Below are 17,466 nucleotides of genomic sequence, written 5' to 3'. Positions count from 1 at the left end.
TCCGTCTGATATTGCTGATAGAGTCGGTATTTCAATGTATGTATTTTTTTCAATAGATGTCTGTGTGAAGGGGACTGTGAACTCAACTCTGTTTTCATACATTAACCAGACAGGAGTGCCATCTTTCTAAATATATCAGCTTTGCCGTGTTCCCTTTGAGTGTCCTCCGGGTATATGTCCTCTTTTAACTGCGGCTCTAGTTTTTGTCTCATTCTTGTGTTTTTACTCTTGGGTTGGCTCCTCCTACCAGGTTGTCTTTTTCTAACACCTCGAGTCATAACCATCAATCCAAAACCGTCCTGCTGTTTTGTTTGTCGTGACATAACATTGTTGACAACATCGCCAACTATGTTCCTAGCAGCATTCTACAGATGTGGTTTTGCTATTGAGAACCCGCGCTTCAACAAAGGTATTGCCATCCGGAAAAGCCCTCGGAAAAGACCCCCTAGACCTGACCCATACATTGCAGTGCTACCATGATACCCCGGTAAACCGTTACCGGCCTGTGTTTTATAGTATTCAACATACCTTTGAGGATCATCAATTTTGCCATCACCTTCCCCACTACGAATGAAACCAGCTGGTTTTGATCAGATTTTATTTCAATACAGATCTCATCAAATTGACTCTAACTAAGAGGTACGTAGTGTGGCTGGTCGTATGTCACTGTGACAACTTCCTTCTTTTTCCCTGCAATATGTACAGTTCGCAGCAGTGGGACATGACTGTCACCAAAACGTTGATAATCAATTATGTCTGTGTAGATGTATAGGGTGTTAAACCCAGCCAGAATATCTGTGGGGAATGTTCCGTACCATGGGGGGTACCACCGATCGCCTGGTTTTAATCCCAATATCTGTTCCAGTTTTGTACTAAATTTCAAACTAAAATGGGGCTCACCTTTTAGAAACATTCTATTTTTAAATTCATCATACCCCGGCCATACACCATGTGATTTTATATAACTGTTGAGCTCTGTCACTAGTTTTACCATGCTGCTGTAATAACCAGTGTTGAGTTCACATTTCCAAGTTTTGTCATTATTAAAATCATGTAGTTCAAATGCGTTTTCACCCCATGTAAAAGTCTTCCACATATGCGGGTATTGGAACTCTCTCAAAGATTCTTCCCAGTCACCTTTCAAACCTTGGCAAATTTTGTGGTATAGCACAAACTCGTATTGCTTGGATAGACATGTCTTGATGAGTTACTGGGCAGTGTTATGTAGAAGCCACCGTCACCCATGCTGATCGCAGTCAATGTAAATGACGTGATCCTGAAAATCCTGGAGTTTTATCCAGTTTCTAGGTCAACCACTTGTTCTGATGATATCCAGCTGTTGAATTTCTCAGGCCAACCAAGCCATTTCACAAGACACATTTTCTTCCCTTTCTGTACTTTCTCATCCAAAACTGCTTCCACTTAAAAAGTATTATCCTTAGCCACGATTATTTTCAGCAATTCCTGTTCATAAAAGGTCCCAACTATCACATCAGCAGCGTAATCTTTTATTCTATATACAGGAGGTACCCATGGAATGCATTCTGTTATTGTAAAATATTCATCTGTGTACCCTTTTTCATAGTCTTTTGTAAACGCACCTCTCAGCTTTGAGAGTCTCACAGTATCCCCAAACTGGAACTTGTAGCTTTGATTACCATTTCTTGTTAATGTTGTACCATACAGGTTCTTGAGAACTAATCTAACATTTTCTTCACAAAAATCAGCAGGCTTCATCTTAATAATGGTGGCTATAGTTGTATACGTGAACTCAGTCTTGAATAACATCAACATAATGAGTGTTGGCAGCTGTGAGATACCTCCACATTCATGATTTTATTGTTTTATTAAATCTCTCAACGATACTTGCTTTGACATAATTTCCTGTAGCAAAATGTTTTATGTTGTACTTCTTCATTAACATTTCAAAATGTGAATTAAAAAACTCCTTCCCCTTGTCCGTTTGGACTTTTTGCAGTGTTCTTCCTTCTTTTAATATGTCTTCAAATGCTCGCTTTACCTCGATAGCACTTTTATTTCTCAGCACGCGAATCCATGCGTATTTGCTTAATACATCTATGCATGTTAACATACATTTCATGTTATCGTTTTCCACACTGTAAGCACTCATATCAACCAAATCCAGCTGAAACTGTGAATTTATATCATGAACAATAACTCTATTTCTTAAAAAATGTATAGCTACAGGCCTGTGTAGCGTGTATGCATCCTGGGCGAGCAGCCAGTCATCGGCCTTGCCATTTTTGAGGATCTCCCTGGTTTTCTCCAAGTATGCTCTTTTCAAACCCTCTCTACCCACATAAGCACCAGGGTTTGCCGGGTCGTTGTAAATACTATTCATAACCTGTTCAGACATCGTAGAGTGTTCAAGCAATAATGAGAATTAATACATGTTTAACATCGTTTTATTTGAGTTTTCGAAATTACACAACCAAGATATTCAGAAAAGTTACACAAACATTCAGATTTCTCACAGTGTTTGTTTATATACATGTTAACATGAGAACTGAAGTTACCCTGGCCTTAGACAACAGACTCTTTGCTTTTGTCGCATCATGACGCCACTGCGTCGCATATAGCATCCTCATTAAATTTGCTCTTGTTAGCATTTGAAATGTATGACAGATTAAGAGGACCTAGCTGATCACCAATCCGGTCAATCCAGTGGTAGTTTCTTGCTGGGTATGCCGGTGGAATCGAGCTGTCAGGGTCAGGGGTTCCGTAGAAGGCTTCAGCGTTGTCATCCCAGGCGTCACACAGCCAGTCCTCGGCCTTGGGTTCTTCAATCACCACTTGGTTGTATTCTTGAGACATGTTTCGTAAATTCTTCTGACTGCTTGATAGTCTCAGGCGGTCTGTCTGTTTTTATGCTGTGTTGAGGACGGTGTTAACGTAAGGCGGGGCTTCAGGGTCTTACATCAGTCGAACAGTCCACAGTCACAGTCACAATCTAACTCGCTGACATTTTCCAGAAATAGTTCCAATCTAACAGTCATACTCTTTCAGCCCCATGACAACTTTAAACAGTACATCTACTGTATTATGTGGGCCTTGTTTCGGCCCCAAATAAAAAACCTTTCGAAAGGTGCCCCATAATCTGGCATTAAAAACCATTTGATCAGTCACACTAGCCTTAAACACATGCCCTTCGGGTCATTCATAAAATGCCACCTCCGGTAGCTCTGGGTTGAAAATGTATCCACTGATCCGACCATTGTCCAATTCCCCATTCCTGTGCCAACATATCCTGGTGTAGTTGATGGATTTGGGTTAAAGTCTGCATCGGTTTCTTCGGGGCTGGCATGTTGATTGCATCTCTGTGGTCCATTTGTAATTTCTTACCAAATCGCTGAGTTGCGTTTAAGATGTTAGCTTTCACCGTTGTTTCACCCAAAACATTGATCGCAGCACAATCCCCCATGTTTTGTATTGTGTAGGTACGTTCGCTCAGGCAAGACTGAATGACCATCACCGTTGTCTGCGTGATTTAAATACACAGACCACGCCAATCAACCCATAAAACATGAAAGGTTAACAACCACCGGTTGTAGGCCATCTGTTGCAACACTTGTCAGAAGATAAAACACCGGGGGTTTTAGACACCAAACAGCTTACCGCTGACACAACACTTATTTATTGCCTGGGAATTTAACATTCCGGAACCCTAAGGGCCATTTGTTAAACATCAAACACAACCACCTGTTATAACACTAGTCTGTTTTGCTCATCAGACGGTGTAAAACATCAAACACGGACACATCAATGTAATCATAAATCACAAAGTCACCGGACCTGCATACGTCACTCCTGAAGTCCCGCTCGTACACACATTATACAGGAAGTCCCACCTAACATATGTCATACAGGAAGTCACACCCTACAAACCGGATGTCCCGCCCACCTGTCACATCAATATGGAAATCCGCCCTCCAAGGCCATAAATCACCATTCTGACACATTATACCCTACACTAACTACTTATAGTCAACTTAGTCTGTCAAAACGTTGGGGGCAGGGACGTTTTTAGGATTGTAGTTTTTGGGGGGCTCAGTCTCCAAAGTTGTCAAGCGGGGCGTGTCTCCCCATCCCTGTAGCAAATGGAGTGTGTCCTCAGAAATGATTCAAAGATTTTAAACAGCTGTGTTTTGAACAGTACATGTTGAGGAGAGGGTATCATAAGGTACAGCAAGAAAAAGCATGTAAAATGCCACACATTAAAATTATGCCAGGGAAATCTGACAAGCAATTTAACTAAGCATTAATTCATACTGGATGTTCAAGAACACATATTTGACCACAATCTGAAATGTTTAATAAATAAAACACAACTGGCCATTAGTGGTGTCTAAAAAGTTTAATTGAACTTGACTTACATTGACAAAAAACTACATTGACAAAAAAATACCCGATAATGTCAGAAACAGGATATCAGAATAATATTAAAATATTTGGTGGACTGAGAGCTTATTTCTCCACCCCTCGTAACTATTCTTTTCACCAGAAATGTTAGCTGCAATTCCTAGCTGGCGAGCATCCACTTGGATGGGGTGGAGATAAAAAGGTTATTAGTGTGTCAGCAATTTCTAGTCCAAACAGTTTACCATCACATGAGCTACTGTAGCTAGCTATACAGTATCAACAGTACACACGACTAGGGCTGTCTACCCTAGTCCCAAGTCCCTAAAAAGATTCGTTCAAAACGGACAAATTGTTCACGAACTGCAGATTACTAGTGCCTTGTTGGGGAAAAGACCTACATGTCCTGCAGCTCTCCAGGAACAAGGATACTTGCAAAGTCCAGGTGTAGTATCTCATCCATGTACGGTCGGCAGATAACCTACTGATTATAGTGTTGGACCAGTAATTGAAAGGTTGGATTAAAACAACAAGATGAAAAAGAAGCTGCAGATGTGCCCCTGAGCAAAGCATTTAACTATACCTGCTCCTATGAGTTCTCTTGATAAATGTCAGAAAAATGCTTAATATCATAATATAGTAATATAGCACTATATTACTATAATAAAAATAATACATTCTGTATTCTATTTGCTTAAAATATTTGTCAACATTTCTTGTTTGACTTAACATTTCACACATATTCTTAAATAGTGTTTTGGTGCAATATATGTATGCATTATCTTACCATAAAGACTTACTGACATTTTATGTTAGAAATTATCTGATTATCATTTGTTATTATAATCCCCTCACAGTGTTCATCGGATTTCGGTTCAGTCCTGTTCATTTACTTAATTAATTTAAATAAACAAGTATAGACGGACACTTTAAAAAAAATAATCAAAAGCAGAACATTGTCTGACCTAAAATGAAAACGGAAACCTCAAAACCAAATGCAGTTAGGCTTCTTCCTGTGCAGTCGCAGCTGTTTTCACATGAATAATCATATTATTATATCATACAGTTGTTTGCCAGGCTAACACTCTCTGTGCTCTCACTTGGTAGAAACAATAATAATATTGTAAACAGTTGTAAATTGTCAGTTACTCAAAGATGTTGTCTTAATTTTTGTAATTTGTCTATTTGAACTTTCAGAGTTCTTACCGTGTTATCAAGCTGTACCCAGAATCATAAGGATGGTCTCATGCCTTCAGGTTAGGCCCTTAACTGAACTGCAAATTACAATCATCTGTCAAAACACAGAACTACGTTTAGGCCAAGAACAACTCCTTATATATTTAGGGTTAGGCCAAAACCCACTCCTATATACAGCTCCGGAAGAAATTAAGAGACCACTGCACCTTTTTCTTTCCTTTCCAAAATAGTTGAAAAGGAATGTTTTGAGTGAGGAACAGTAGCATTCAATTTGCAGTGTTCTCTTAATTTTTACCCTTCTGTTCCTCACTCAAAACCTTCCTTTTCGACTTTTTTGGAAAGGAAAGAAAAAGGTGCAGTAGTCTCTTAATTTTTTCCAGAGCTATATATTTATATTATATTATAGTTATATATTTGTTCATGTTTATTGTTGAGGAAAAGGGCAAAGAGGGAAGACAGAAGACTGTGCTGAAATACAGTCAATTGGTCTGGGCTACACATCCACTCTGACAGGCCTTGGCTTCACATCCAGTCAGACAGGCTTTGGCTACACATTCACTCTGACAGGTCTGGGCTACACATCCACTCTGACAAGCCTTGGCTACACATTCACTCTGACAGGCCTTGGCTACACATCCACTCTGACAAGTCTTGGCTATACATCCACTCTGACAGGTCTGGGCTACACATCCACTCTGACAAGTCTTGGCCACACATCCACTCTGACAAGTCTTGGCTATACATCCACTCTGACAGGTCTGGGCTACACATTCACTCTGACAAGTCTTGGTTACACATCCACTCTGACAGGCCTTGGCTACACATCCACTCTGACAAGTCTTGGCTATACATCCACTCTGACAAGTCTTGGCTATACATCCACACTGACAAGCCTTGGCTACACATCCACTCTGACAGGTCTGGGCTACACATCCACTCTGACAGGCCTTGGCTACACATCCACTCTGACAAGTCTTGGCTATACAACCACTCTGACAGGTCTGGGCTACACATCCACTCTGACAAGTCTTGTCCACACATCCACTCTGACAAGTCTTGGCTATACATCCACTCTGACAGGTCTGGGCTACACATTCACTCTGACAAGTCTTGGTTACACATCCACTCTGACAGGCCTTGGCTACACATCCACTCTGACAGGTCTTGGCTATACATCCACTCTGACGGGTCTGGGCTACACATTCACTCTGAGATGACTGGGCTACACATACACTCTGACAGGCCTTGGCTTCACATCCAGTCAGACAGGCTTTGGCTACACATCCCCTCTGACAGGTCTTGGCTACACATCCACTCTGACAGGTCTGGGCTACACATCCACTCTGACAGGCCTTGGCTACACATCCACTCTGACAGGCCTTGGCTTCACATCCAGTCAGACAGGCTTTGGCTACACATCCACTCTGACAGGTCTGGGCTACACATCCACTCTGACAAGTCTTGGCTACACATCCACTCTGACAGGTCTGGGCTACACATCCACTCTGACAGGCCTTGGCTATACATCCACTCTGACAAGTCTTGGCTACACATCCACTCTGACAGGCCTTGGCTATACATCCACTCTGACAGGTCTGGGCTACACATTCCTCACTCAAAACCTTCCTTTTCGACTTTTTTGGAAAGGAAAGAAAAAGGTGCAGTAGTCTCTTAATTTTTTCCAGAGCAATATATTTATATTATATTATAGTTATATATTTGTTCATGTTTATTGTTGAGGAAAAGGGCAAAGAGGGAAGACAGAAGACTGTGCTGAAATACAGTCAATTGGTCTGGGCTACACATCCACTCTGACAGGCCTTGGCTTCACATCCAGTCAGACAGGCTTTGGCTACACATTCACTCTGACAGGTCTGGGCTACACATCCACTCTGACAAGCTTTGGCTACACATTCACTCTGACAGGCCTTGGCTACACATCCACTCTGACAAGTCTTGGCTATACATCCACTCTGACAGGTCTGGGCTACACATCCACTCTGACAAGTCTTGGCCACACATCCACTATGACAGGCCTGGGCATCACAACATTTTATCTGGAATGATGATTGACATAAATCTTAAGTACAGGATGTGAGACCATATATCATGTAAAAACCACAGATATAACAAAACCTTACTTTCTTGCAATTCTGATTGTGTTGTTAACCAGTATATGATAGCATCAAGGATCTCCAGGTGGTTGTGGTGTCTGTACAGCTGAAGGCTGTGTCAAGGCTCTCTATGTTGCCCTGCGCTTAATACCCTTATATAGCTGCTGTATATTAACCATATGACACACCCTTTGATGTCACATTTAATGCCCGCAGCTGTATTATATTAGCCATATGCCACACCTCTCGATGCCACATTTGATGCCCTTAGCTGTTATATATTAACCATATGACACACCCTTTGATGTCACATTTAATGCCCGCAGCTGTATTATATTAGCCATATGCCACACCTCTCGATGCCACATTTGATGCCCTTAGATGTTATATATTAACCATATGACACACCCTTTGATGTCACATTTAATGCCCTTAGCTGTTGTATATTAGCCATATGCCACACCTCTCGATGCCACATTTGATGCCCTTAGATGTTATATATTAACCATATGACACACCCTTTGATGTCACATTTAATGCCCTTAGCTGTTGTATATTAGCCATATGCCACACCTCTTGATGTCACATTTAATGCTCTTAGCTGTTGTATATTAGCCATATGCCACACCTCTCGATGCCACATTTGATGCCCTTAGATGTTATATATTAACCATATGACACACCCTTTGATGTCACATTTAATGCCCTTAGCTGTTGTATATTAGCCATATGCCACACCTCTTGATGTCACATTTAATGCTCTTAGCTGTTATATATTAGCCATATTCCACACCTCTTGATGTCACATTTCCTAACTAAACAACCACATTTATTATTAGGTTTAACCAGTAGTATTATCGTGGCAACACATATGTTTTGATAGATTTGTTTTAGTCAGTTAATCTCCAAATTGTACCACCTTACCACCTACCCTTTGATATGTTTTTCATAATCACAGATTAATACTCCAAAAAGGTTTTGAGTTGCTACGTGTCTCTATTATTGAGTGTGTAGCTCCACCCCACTTGCTCATTCCACTAGAGAACAGCAGAACTTGACTTCACTTGAACAGGGGAAACACTAAGCCTGCTGATTATTGAAGGAGACCTGTAAAAGGAGATCATTGTATGGGCATGTTGGAATATATTGGTGTGCTGTGAGTACTAGTGACTGCTTTATTTTGCCCGGCTGGTTTTTTCTATAGGGCCTCCCAATCTACATGGGGCAGGGCTTAGCTGACAACTTTCAGCCTATCGGGTGACAGGTGGTCACTACAACACTATCTTGGAAGTACAGTTGATGTTTATTGTTTAAAGAGGTACCAGTAGTATTCTCTTCAACACAATATTGACATAGAGCAGATCATCCGTTCAGGTAAATCTAAGTTACGAATATAAAGTAATTTATATGCACTAACTATTTCTAATTCTTGTTTATTGATTCTAGTTTGATTTTACAATGAAAGGCTTAGGAATGGTGCAATTTTATAAAGGTAGCCAGCTTTCCAGAGATAGTCCTGTCTAAAGATGTATTTGACCTAACGCTCAAAAAACTGTTTAAGATCCACGTAACTGCATATTCTATCCACAGAATACATCAGGTAATACTGGATTGTTTTTGCATGCTACTTACATGACACTGAATCAGTAATTATGTCTTATTTCTTCAATAATTTTGTTCTATGAGAAGAAACACCCTCAATTGCACTGAGAGTAGAAGGTAGTAGTCACTGGCTATTGCTGTAAGTGCTCATATTTGCATGTCCCTATTACGAGTCTCTGCAACTGGTGTTTGTACTGTTTCTCACAACCAGGAACTTCACATCTGCAGTGACTAATCACTTTTACCGCTATGAAGTCTTTTAAAGTAGTCTAGAAAAATTAAGTTTTTACACTTCAACAAACAATTATTTGCCCAGGTCTCCTTGATTACATTTTCATGGCACTTCCTGGTTAAAGAAAGCATAGTTAAAAATGTACAGTACCACTGATGGCTCGCATTTGTATAGTTTATTTACAGTTACAACCTGGGTCATACTAGTGTTATGACGCAACATGTTTGACAGAACTAGTGTTGCATACAGCTGTTAACTGATCAAGGAATCATACAGCGTTTGCATTTCCAAGCCTCACAGTCCATTTCAGCCCATTGATAGAGCAAGGTCCATACATTCGCTTTTTGAAAAAAAGGATCTATTGACAAGGAAGTTCAGAATAATGGACTCAAGTTATTTATTGGTTGAAAATCTTCGGAAACCAGGAGCCAACTCTTCATCATGGTCAACACCTTATTTAAGATTTAAAATAAGTTTATTTACCAACACAATTTCCCAAAGAATCACAAGGCATTTCAGGATGTGGTCAAACAAGTTTACCAGGCTTCTTGTTTTAACTGCTCTCTCTTTCTCTCTCTCGGGTTGATTTTATCTGCCGTCAGTATTAAAAATATCTCAACAGTAGAAAACAAGCCTTTGGAAATGTATTGTATGTACCTGTTTTTAGTCAGACTATCTGGAAATACCGGAAGCAAAGGTAGTGTTTTCATTATAGTTCTTTATGCCACACTGGAACAGAATTAACATAGCATGCAAAAATAATCCAGCATGTTTTAGCCCCAATCTTATATCATTAAAGCATGTAACATAACATGCTCAAACATACAGTGCTTACATATACAGTGGATATAACAAGTCTACACACCCCTGTTGTACTGCCGATTCATGTGATGTAAAAGAATGAGACAAAGATAAATCATGTCAGAACCTGCAACGTGAACAATTAAATTGAAAAACAATTGAGGGAAAAAAATAAAATAGAAAACTCACAATAACTTGGTTGAATTGTTTGTTCTAAATTGTTTTTAAAAATGATGCCTTAGGGGCTATCCAATGATTGGACTAGGGAAGCCCTTTAAAGGACAATCAAAGAAACAATCCAGAGAAATAAAATCCTTACAGTACTGTTATAAAAAACACTTACTTTTATTTAACTAATAATGGGCAGAAGCAATTATTAATGTATCCAGAAGAGATGCAGATATTCTGGCAACTTCACATAACAACCCAAGTAGAATTCACAAGAAAAAGAGTAGGGCTGTGGATCTATAGGTTTGTACTGTACATCTGTAAATATTGGGTAAATGATCTGACTAGCCATAGAGATCAATCATTTAAGAATTTACAGTGATTGGCTCAAGTAATCATTTGAAATGCATTAATCACAGGCAATATCCTATAAAATTCTGCAACTAGAAAATTACACAGAAAGGATAAAAGTGGTGCTTTAGTAATGTACTATATTGATTTAAGTAATATCTCCAACACCTGATTTTTACTCCACTTGGGAGAATGATGTGTCTTGCTATAGGCTTGGGCTATTTAACTCTAGAAACATTTATGATTTTTGCTTCTTTTGAATGGTTATCGGGTAGAATTACCCCAATCAAATATTATATAGATGCCAAGGTGGAATCAGACAGGCACTGCCATGATTATACAAATAATTACACCTAAGAAAGCAGTCTATATATGTGAAGTTGACTGCAGTATGTAAGTATGGATTCAGTTTTTAGACTGAGAAGTACCAAATAAATGCCTCAATTTACTGTACAGGTACTTATGCATTACATTAATTCAAGTAGTTTTCTTATTTAAGTTTCCTCATGACAGTGTAAAAGCATTAATAATAGTGGATTTAATTTGTATGGCACTTTTAAAACAACTAAGGTTCTCAAAGCACATGACAAAGGAAGGGAAAACTCAGCTCACCCAACATGAATGTGCAGCTCCCTGCTGGTGACACATGAGAAACAGTATGTGCTAGAACACTCCTCACTCAATGCCTCCTAGTGGCAAAAAGTGGAAAGGTTCCACTACTGGTCATCCAACACATTAGAGGGAAATCTGTTTCATCAAACATCTGAATAATTGTCACTAAAGGGGAAACACTGCATTTTGCACTGAGGAATTTTTTTTTACTGTTGCCATGTGCAGTTCAGGCAATTACTTTCTCAGAGAAGGGTAATAAAGTACTAGTTCATATACTGTAGATTGGAAATGTGGATGTTTTTCTTCCATTTCTCAAGCATCAGTCATGAAGATTGCATCTTTCAACATCCAGCGGTTTGGGAAGCACAAGCTTTCTGACCCACAGATCCTTGCTATTCTTGTGAAGGTAGTTATGTGGTTGTATTCTTGATCATATGATTCACTCAGAGAACATTTTTACATCCTCAAAAAAAAAAAGAATATGTTGTCCTATGTTTAAACATGATCTTATTTTCTATTCTAACCAGATTGTGTCTCGCTATGACATGCTAGTGGTTTTGGAGGTGGTGGATGCGAATGGGTCTGCTGTGAAAAAGTTCCTGGAGGAATTAAATAAGTAAGTCATGTAATAGCTCTTTATGCTTGTGACTAATAATAAAATTGATGCGTCTGGATCATGTTACACTATAAATGTATAAGTAAATGTTACACTATAAATGTATAGCCACATGTTACACTATAAATGTATAACTAGATGTTACACTATAAATGTATAGCCACATGTTACACTATAAATGTATAACTACATGTTACACTATAAATGTATAGCTACATGTTACACTATAAATGTATACATACATGTTACACTATATAGCTACATGTTACACTATAAATGTATACATACGTTACACTATAAATGTATAGCTACGTTACACTATAAATGTATAGCTACATCTTACACTATAAATGTATACATACATGTTACACTATAAATGTATACATACATGTTACACTATAAATGTATACATACGTTACACTATAAATGTATAGCTACGTTACACTATAAATGTATAGCTACGTTACACTATAAATGTATAACTACATGCTACACTATAGATGGTCAACACTTTTTTTATGGTCATGTTATACTAATAAATGTGTAACTATGGCCTGAGTTTTTACACTCCTTGGATGTTATGTATCACAGGTGTATCAATTGATAATGTTTTGTGTAAACAGGGCAAATAAAGAACATCGGTACACTATGCAAGTCAGCCCTCGTCTGGGGAGAGACACTTACAAAGAGCAGTATTTGTTTCTGTACAGGTACGTTCAACTGTAATTAACCTATTGTTGATGTCGAACATCTACATTGTCTGCCTTTACAATTCCAATATTTGTTTCCACTAATTGGTCTTGAGATTAATTAGATCTTTTTCAGAGTTCATCACATTGGCCAAAACACTAAATAACATCAAATAATCATATCTGCATTAGAATTGGCAGCTTGTCCAGACGTAGCCACAGTGATTACATCTAAAATGTGGATATTTATACTTTCAATGCAGCACTATAAGCTGGGTTTCATTGTTTGTTCTGAAAGGGAAAACATGGTGGAACTGGTTGGTTCGTGGCAGTATGAGGACAAACAGCCAGGAGATGAGGATGCCTTCGCCAGAGAACCATTCATTCTTCGCTTTAAATGTCTTTACACTGGTAACAGGCATATGACACCTACAACTGTATTGACACCTACAAAAAATAATGTAGCTAATAATACCAAAAGCTAATGGTGAAAATGTATACTTTACTATATGTTTCATAGTGTTAGAAGACTTGGTAATGATCCCAGTCCACACCAAGCCTGAGGACTCAGTAAAGGAGCTGGACGAGCTTTATGATGTCTTCCTGGAAGTGAAGAAGAAATGGAAGACAGATGTAAGTTGTTAACTTATTATAAGAGCTTAACAAGACCACTGGTGTTCATAAATGTACACTTGTCAACCAATTCAAAATATAGCTATTTACACAAGCATACAAATAAAAAATGTCCAGTCTTTTGTCTAATCACAACAGATATTTTAACATTTGATCTGATTCATAAAAGGGCAACGTGTGAGAAGAAAAAAGGATAAGAATTGGCCATCCTGTTTATCTATAACGCATTGGGCATTCTGTTAAAACGGTCTGTAATGCATTGTGCATCATATTAAAACTGTCAATAACACATTCGGCATCCTGTTAAAACAGTCTAAAACTAATTTTTTAAGATCTGTATACCACAAGTAATGTTTTTTGGACTGTCGTCAGAAAAAACATTTTAAAACAAAAATGTCACAATCTCAATCCCATTAACAAACCACTTTACGATCACTTGACCTTTTAGTAATGTTATTTTCAATCTATGGATCCTATTGTTCTGTGCTAATTTATTATTTGCTACAAGCGGAACTAAACTTTGTAGAATGCTTGTTGCCCGGTAACAGAACGTAATGTTCCTGGGTGACTTCAATGCAGACGGGTCCTACGTTTCTGCCAAAAGAATGAAAACCATACGCATCCGCAGTGATAAACATTTCCACTGGCTGATTGCGGATGACGTGGACACAACAGCCAACAACAGCAATGACAACACGTATGACAGGTAATTTGAATTTATGAAAACTTGTTTCCACTAAAAAGGTCTTATAAAAATGATTTTTTTTTTTTAATATGGAACAACTATTGACATGTTCCAATTGACATCCAGGATTGTGGTCTATGGGGATGACATGCTTGATGCCGTGGTGCCAAACTCTGCCAAACCATTCAACTTCCAAAACGCATATGGACTTAATGACACAGATGTAAGCACATTTAAATCTTGGTAGAAGGATTAAATGAAATTTCACAACAATATCCAGGTGAAATGTACAAGTTAGTATCTAGATTCTAAACTGTCCTACAAATTGAGCCTTTGGAAACATCTAATTTTACCTTTTTTATTTCAGACCTTGAAAGTGAGCGATCATTACCCTGTCGAGGTAGTGTTGAAAAACAAACCAACTAAATAGAGTAAGCAGCATAACATTGTTCTTTAATCTGAATCTCCAAAATGTTTGTCATATATTGGCTGTCAAAACAGTAAATAAAGAACAACACTTCACACACATTACTTTAAAAATAAACACTAAATATTTTGTTGAAATTTGTAAAAAAATAAAATAAATAGACAAAGTATTTAAATTAAAAATAACTTCTTTTCAGGTTCAGGTAGTGACCCACCAAACCCTGCACATGAACAAGTCGATGAAGGGACTGTGCAGAAAGGACACGAGGACACCATCTAGAATTAAAACTGAATAGGAGAAGTTGAATTTAGAGATCCAGGTGAAGAATGCCTTTAACCAGTCTTGGAAAGTGACAATGAACTGTTAAACATTTTGCATTTACTAGGCACATGTAGTCATGTACTATTTGTCACGTTTGACTGTAGTGTGGCTATTGATGACTTGTAATGGGCGTAATGCAAGTGTTTTGAAAACCCCAATAATGATTATGGAGTGAAAATATAACAGTAGTTACAAACTTTATTTCAGAATGTTTTTCTTTACATGAACACTAGAATTCATTCAAAAGGTAATTTCATCTTTACTCTTTCTAAAATGGACCCAAATGAACAACTAAAACGATATTGGGTGGTGGTGTGTGTGGATGTATGGGGGAGGAGCGTTGACTGCAATTCAGCAAACGAGTGCACGGTTTTGAAGTGCCAAATCACTTCTTTCCAGACTTCTTGATTCCTCCACCAGCTGAAAGAAAATGAAGAAAAAAAGTGTTAACTTCTTCAACAACACTCAAGAGGATAGTAGGAATCCTGTACACTAGAAAGAGACTGAATAAAAGCAGAATGGTAATGAACTTCCACATTCCATTATGAAAGAACACAGCCATTATGAATGAAAGCATGAGTTTTACAGGTCAAACTGCCAGGTTTAGAAGTTCCAAACTTATTTGATTTATTTGTCTATGCTCAAAACATCTGCGACAAGCTTAGTAAAAGGAATTACAGGGCAAGAAAACCCAGAAAGTGAACACTGCCATCTAGTGATAGCAGAATCTATAGGCATATCATCTTAGAATCAACTCATTGTTTTATTTAATCTGGGCGTCGTGCTCTGCAGTACAGGACTTACAAAACACAGGCAACAAAATTCTATATAGTCAGTCTATAGTGGGTTATGTAGACTTGGGCAAGTAAAGCTTTTAGATGAAATCTGTAAGTTACTTAATTACAAATACCCAGAATGTTTTTTTGGTCAAGAAAAACTATTCTTACTTAACGGCCCCTTTCCTGCTGCTTTTTGCTTCAGTGCCTCCAAGGCTTTCTGTTCTTCCTTCTGCTTCTGTTTGAAGGCCATTTCATCCTGGATTGATATAAAGCAAATGGAAATCCAATATATTTTCTATATTTTTATCTCAAAATGTACAAAGGTGCAGTGTTCAATTATCGGAATAGTCTACAGTACATGACACAGAAGACTACACAGCCACAAAAGGCTGACAACATTGACAGAAATAAAGGCACAGTTTTAAATAAAAGCAGATTAAGGGCAATTAAACCTGCAGCCTTTAAAGTTCTAACCCCCCCCCCCCCCCCCCCCCCGGTTACTTCTGCATATGTTGACTAATTAGAAATGTATCTTTAAAAGCAGCTATGGATAGTAACAGTAAACACTGCCTGTTTTGGTATAAATAAAGGTGGGGCAAAAACCATCAACAATTACAATGACTGACTGTCCATAAAAACAGATTCTGTCATTGATCAACAGAGGTGTCCAGCCCAAAATGCTGCATGTCACATGGCCATGTTTCAATTTGGCAAATTAACACATCTCAAAAGGTATAAGACACATAAGGCATTTATGCGGTCTAATGGGGGCTATATTGCATCATATATATTTATGTACAGTTTTTTAGGATTTCTGTTTGAATCCCAGCAACAGTAACTGCTGCCTAGCCAGAGGGTAATGGGGAAGTAGAGACAACATGGCTGCATATACATATAGTTGGAATACATCAAAGAGCATTTCTCTTAAGAACAAGGCATTCAGTAAAACAATTATATACACAGCAACAGAACAAGGACATACAGAATACAAATTTGAACAAATCAAGAAATGTGCTGGTATCACAATTCTGAATAGTTTACTTTTCTGCTACATTTAAACTACCAAAGCAGCAATAACAATAGGAATTAATTCGTGTATTGAATTTTGCTATAGTAGTTGAGGTCTTCGGATTATTGTACAAACGTCACTGGGTATCCTGAGCAACTACCTGTAAAATTAAGAGTTAAAATGGATATACCAACTAAGGATATAACATACATCATCCATTTCCTTGGTTGCTTTCTTTGCAGCTTTTAACGGCTTCTTTTTACCACCTGTAAGACAAAACAAGTCCCATATAAATATCAATCACTGTTCTGTACAATGACTGAGATAGAAGCCGTCAGATGTTGGCAATTAACGTAACGTTACTCCGGTGAAGTCATGCGGGTCCATGGCTTCGGAGTTACAGTTTACGAGCTAGAAAAACTCCGATAAATGTAGCTTCTAATTAGCCGGATTTACTGTAGTAAGGTGGTTACAGCAATCATTAATATATGAACATGATACGTACTGAAACTACAAATATCATCTCAATAAATCGATACAGCTTGCTAACCAAAGTAGCATGGCTATCTCTGGCATGCGCCAGCTACATTACAATGAACTACATGAGCGGCTAACTAGCTTCAACAGTCGTATTTTACTTTTTATTCATCTAGTGGCATCCGCTTAAAGTTTCACCTGTAAATAAACATTACATTTCCTGACTAAAGTGTACATGTAAATCTCACCTTCTCTTCCGGACATGTTTGCGAGATTTACAATACAATCTCAAAAAAATAACTGCGCTAGCGTGTTCGCAGCTGCTTTCTAATCCGCGCTGTTAGGACCTTCCGCTGTAAACCCGGATACAGAATGT

At 38.3% G+C, this 17,466-nt stretch overlaps 2 protein-coding genes across 2 annotated transcripts; one reads left to right on the top strand and one right to left on the bottom strand.

Annotated features, from left to right (window-relative positions):
- The first annotated feature begins 8,869 nt into the window (after positions 1-8,869).
- Positions 8,870-15,024, top strand: dnase1l4.1 (deoxyribonuclease 1 like 4, tandem duplicate 1). Its single transcript, XM_034287342.1, has 10 exons — positions 8,870-9,062; positions 11,772-11,860; positions 11,982-12,070; positions 12,694-12,780; positions 13,058-13,170; positions 13,280-13,392; positions 13,941-14,098; positions 14,204-14,300; positions 14,445-14,508; positions 14,701-15,024. Exons 2-9 carry the CDS (start codon positions 11,780-11,782, stop codon positions 14,505-14,507), a joined length of 801 nt encoding a protein of 266 aa, XP_034143233.1. The 5' UTR covers positions 8,870-9,062; positions 11,772-11,779; the 3' UTR covers position 14,508; positions 14,701-15,024.
- On the bottom strand, positions 15,006-17,458 carry tma7 (translation machinery associated 7 homolog). Its single transcript, XM_010864717.4, has 4 exons — positions 17,339-17,458; positions 16,824-16,879; positions 15,773-15,860; positions 15,006-15,245 (listed from the first exon to the last, which is right to left on the bottom strand). The coding sequence occupies exons 1-4, from the start codon at positions 17,352-17,354 to the stop codon at positions 15,211-15,213; spliced, it is 195 nt and encodes a 64-aa protein (XP_010863019.1). The 5' UTR covers positions 17,355-17,458; the 3' UTR covers positions 15,006-15,210.
- Positions 17,459-17,466: the final 8 nt, after the last annotated feature.

This window comes from Esox lucius, chromosome 17, assembly GCF_011004845.1.
Source record: "Esox lucius isolate fEsoLuc1 chromosome 17, fEsoLuc1.pri, whole genome shotgun sequence".
NCBI lineage: Eukaryota > Metazoa > Chordata > Actinopteri > Esociformes > Esocidae > Esox > Esox lucius.
The sequence above is the reverse complement of the archived record's forward strand: the minus strand, read 5'-3'. Positions and strand labels throughout refer to the sequence as shown.

Coding starts and splice junctions, on each gene's coding strand:
- dnase1l4.1 (XM_034287342.1), top strand. CDS start 11,780: ATGAAGATTGCATCTTTCAACATCCAGCGGTTTGGGAAGCACAAGCTT. Junction 14,099..14,203: donor AATGACAACACGTATGACAG/GTAATTTGAATT, acceptor ATTGACATCCAG/GATTGTGGTCTATGGGGATG. Junction 14,301..14,444: donor ATGGACTTAATGACACAGAT/GTAAGCACATTT, acceptor TTTTTATTTCAG/ACCTTGAAAGTGAGCGATCA.
- tma7 (XM_010864717.4), bottom strand. Junction 15,861..16,823: donor CAACCAAGGAAATGGATGAT/GTATGTTATATC, acceptor ATATCAATCCAG/GATGAAATGGCCTTCAAACA. Junction 15,246..15,772: donor AGCAGGAAAGGGGCCGTTAA/GTAAGAATAGTT, acceptor ATTTTCTTTCAG/CTGGTGGAGGAATCAAGAAG.